The 4,110-nt window shown below is 35.7% G+C and overlaps 1 protein-coding gene across 1 annotated transcript; it reads left to right on the forward strand.

Moving 5' to 3' along the window:
* Positions 1–878: 878 nt before the first annotated feature.
* Positions 879–1,872, forward strand: LOC118030177 (uncharacterized). The gene has a single exon (XM_035034166.2). The coding sequence runs from the start codon at positions 981–983 to the stop codon at positions 1,731–1,733; it is 753 nt and encodes a 250-aa protein (XP_034890057.1). The 5' UTR covers positions 879–980; the 3' UTR covers positions 1,734–1,872.
* The last annotated feature ends 2,238 nt before the right edge of the window (positions 1,873–4,110 follow it).

Consider the following 4,110-nt stretch of genomic DNA (forward strand, 5'->3'; position numbering starts at 1 on the left):
TAAATTTGCTATTTTCCCTCTTGCTGCAGACCATCAAGTTATATCAGAGATAATAATCAAAACAATCTGACAATTTTATGTAAATTGTTCTAATTGTTTTTCAAAATGGCTAGACCGTTTTTTATATTAAAAAAATATGCATTTTCAACCAAAAACTCTCTCTCTTTTTTTTTTGATATCTTCTTATCTCCTTTTCCTTTCCTTTTTCTTTGCATTAGACCTCACTTTTTATTATATTTTTATTTTCAATTTATCTTGGAGTTTACACCTATAAGATCTAATTTTTTTCTACTACAAAAATATTAGCAATGCCTAGATATTTTATATATTAAAAAAATATAATTCGCAATGTAGCATAGACAATAATCTAATACCATCCTATATTTACCACCAATTAAAAAAGAAAAAAAAAAAGATAAACCTAGTAAAAGTTACTAACATTTTAAGAATTGTATAAATTATTCACTACTAAAGTAAAATTTACATGATTTTTATTTTTTTTTATATAAAAAATCAATGAATTTCTAAAATTTTGGTTTTGAATTATACGAAACTCATGATTCTAGCCAAATTATATGAAACACGAAACATTTACTTTTTCGTAGTCTGTTTTATCATGTAATGTAAAATATTTCAGTAAATTAATTAATGACTCTTTATCGAGGTAAAGAGAATTTATGTGATTTTCATATGAATGCTTAAATATTATATTAACCTAAACTAATAGAAGGATCTGATTGAGGATTTATTGGCATTTTAAGAATCTAAACGATATTAAAATTAAGTTGGGGACCTAATTAAAATTACCCCTATAAGTTGGGGACTTTCTTGAGGTTTTCCAAAAAAGTAAAGTCCCTCTCCTTTCTTATTTCACCCGAAAAAAAAATCCAAAGATCCAAGTAAATAGACAAAAACAAAATCCCCAATTCACTGATCTTGAAACCTTAATATCATTTCCTTTCCTTTCAACATCAACAACCATGACGAAGGAATTCGCTGTTCCACCAGTAGTTTTCCCATCCGTCGGGAACCCGACGGTCGCCACTGGCGGAAACATCCAGCAACGCCGAGTACCAATAGCTCCATTCCAACCTCCACGTCCATCAAACTCCGGAATCCCTTTCATGTCCTTCGATATCGGTTCCGCTGCTGCGACCACCGCCGGTCCAATCGGCGGAGGAACCGGTCCTATCGGTGGTGCAGCCAACTTCGACGACGAAGAACCACTCCTAGACGAACTCGGGATCCACCCAGACCAAATCTGGAAGAAAACGAAGTCTATTTTAAATCCATTCCGGGTCAACCCTACATTCCACAAGGATTCGGATCTATCCGGCCCAATATTTTTGTACCTATCGTTCTGTTTGTTTCAATTACTTGCCGGGAAAATCCAATTTGGCGTGATATTGGGGTGGATTGTTGTTTCCTCGATTTTCTTGTACATTGTGTTCAATATGTTGGCTGGTAGACATGGGAATTTAAATCTGCACACATGTACGAGTGTGATTGGTTACTGTTTGTTGCCGGTGGTGATTTTATCGGCGGTTTCGTTGTTCGTGCCGCAAAATGGGCCTCTTAGGTTTGGGATTGCTGGGGTTTTCGTGATTTGGGCTACGAGGGCTTGCACGAATTTGATGGTCGCTGTTGCTGATGGTGGAGAGGAGCATCGTGGATTGATTGCGTACGCCTGTTTCTTGATTTACACTCTGTTTTCACTGCTTGTTATATTTTAGCAGTGATGATTAGTGGGAATGTGAATCGATGGGGTGTTTTCGTATTGGTTCATTATGTAGTTTTTGAAATGTGGTTGTTGTAGAATTTTTGAGCTTGATGTTAATAATATGTTAGTGGGCATTAAATGTTTTTGATCAATTAGTTTTTCTGGTTCCTGGTTAATCTGATGATTGTTATCTTCAAATCAAGAAATGGAGTGAAAGTTTTGAGGCATTGTCTTGTTTTGATCATGTTAGGGGGTGTTGTATGTGTTAATATGTTCTTTGCTTTCTTTAATGAAAAGCGAGGGAATGAATTCTGGTACCATTTCAAGAGAACTCAAGAAACTTAGAACGGTCTTTCTAGAGAAATTAATGAAACACAGAAGAAAAGTGCTAGAAAATACATAATAGACACGGGTATTGTCCATTGATGGAATCACTTATTATCTTAGGAAGGAAATTGAGTTAAGGGGTGTGATTTTTGTAAGGATCTGTGGATGCTAAGAGGTAATGGTGGTGGCAGAATTTGGTAAGGGATCAGGCTATTAGTTCAGCTTGGATAGGTGATGCATCGTTCGACAGAGGTGAGTTGATGGCTACTGTAACTCAGAGCCAAACATCACTGATAATAATAATAGTTAGTGATAATGAGGGGACAGAAAGGGGGGTTGATGCCCAAGAGCATCCTACTTGTGGTGAACAATGTGTGGTGAACAATGTTTGGGCTTTTTATCAATTGATCCTGCTTTCTGTAGTCTTATTTGGAATTCTAAAGAAAATGATGCCTGAGATAGAAGAGGTTGACCACCCCTTCTTGTTTTTTTTTTGGTCTTTGCTGGTTAGCTCCAAGCTGTTGCTTGTGGTCATCAACTATGCCTCATGTGAAAAGCATTTTAAAGCAGTATTGAGAGCATGGTTTCTTCGGATATCATGCTGATATTTTTGTTATTTAGAAAGATAAACCCCTTTTTTCACTTCTCTGATGAAATATTTAATGAATCTTATACCAAAAAATTCAGGGACAGGTGCCAAGAAATTCTGGTTTGTTTAGATGATGGAAATGGAAGGAATGAGTGTCGGATATGGATGGAATGAAAGGGAAAGATAAGTAAATAAAGGACACAGAAATCATCGTTATAAGAAAAATTAAGCCCTCAAAATATATATAGAAACGAAAAATAATCATCTTAAAAATTACAATTTAAAATAGCTCACTGTAGAGATCTGGCCAGTTAAAGCAAATTAATCACTAGCTTAAATTGATTTTATTCAACTCAACAAATCCTCGACCTCTGCCTTCTTCACTTCATCCACGTACTGCTTACTTTCTATGCATATATATGATAATGCAAAGAAAGACGTGCAAGGATTTTATAAGCCACGTAAAGTTCAGCTTACACACCACAGCTAATTAATGTGCATAGAAAATTTTAGCTCCAAATTTTAATGATTTTAACCCTTAATTCCTCAATTCTAAATCCTCATCTTCAGAAATTTGGCCTCAAAATTTGGACACTTGACACTAGTAAAAATCTTAAAATTTAATTGTAATTGGATGTTGTTGGAAATGGGCATACTGTGTAGTTTACATGCATGCATTCAAATGTTTAATTAATTTCCTGTGGCTTTTCAATAATTTGGTCTGATACATAAAAATTGATAGATAGAATTGTAGCTAGCAGATGCGTGTGTGAATTTTTTTCCTACCGTCGGCAGCAGCTGATGCCCTACTAATATATATATATATTCAAAACATCCCTTGAGCTGCACCACCTTCATCATTTCTCTCCAAAACAATCATTTCCATTACTTATCAGACCATGCACTACACTGTCCTCTCCATTTCTTTGAAGGGGATGGAACGTTTCATTCCTTAAAACTATCTGGAGGCCAGGCAGCCTACTACTGTAGTCGTCGCCATGTCAAGACTTACAAATACATGCTTGAGAAAGAAGCAGGTTTTCCCATCTTTCCGAACATGTTATCTGGCTTTTACAGTCTTGCTCATATCCTTGCTTGTGTTTTGTCTGTAGGGAGAGTTCTGTGTGGCCATATTAAGTAATCTCATGAGAGGATTGGGTTTGGCCAACACAAGTCTTCCATGTATTTACTTTGGTATGAGGAGCTATTTGTTGGAGTTCTATGGTTTAGTCTCTACTTACACTATCTACCACTGAGTCGAAATATATGATAGTGGCTAAGGCTACTAAGAAAGCCTTGTGGCTTATAGGTTTGATAAAAAAACCAGGTATTCAGCAAGGTGAAGTTCAGTTGCATTGTGACAGTCAAAGTGTCATTTACTTGATAAAAAACCAGGTGTATCATGTAAGGATATAGATATGAGGTTTTATAGGATCAAGGAATTGGTTTTTTTAGTGAACTATTACTTGAGAAA

This window comes from Populus alba, chromosome 4 (assembly GCF_005239225.2).
Source record: "Populus alba chromosome 4, ASM523922v2, whole genome shotgun sequence".
NCBI lineage: Eukaryota > Viridiplantae > Streptophyta > Magnoliopsida > Malpighiales > Salicaceae > Populus > Populus alba.

Bases quoted from the DNA above. Each gene is read 5' to 3' on its own strand.
- LOC118030177 (XM_035034166.2), top strand. From the start codon at position 981: ATGACGAAGGAATTCGCTGTTCCACCAGTAGTTTTCCCATCCGTCGGG.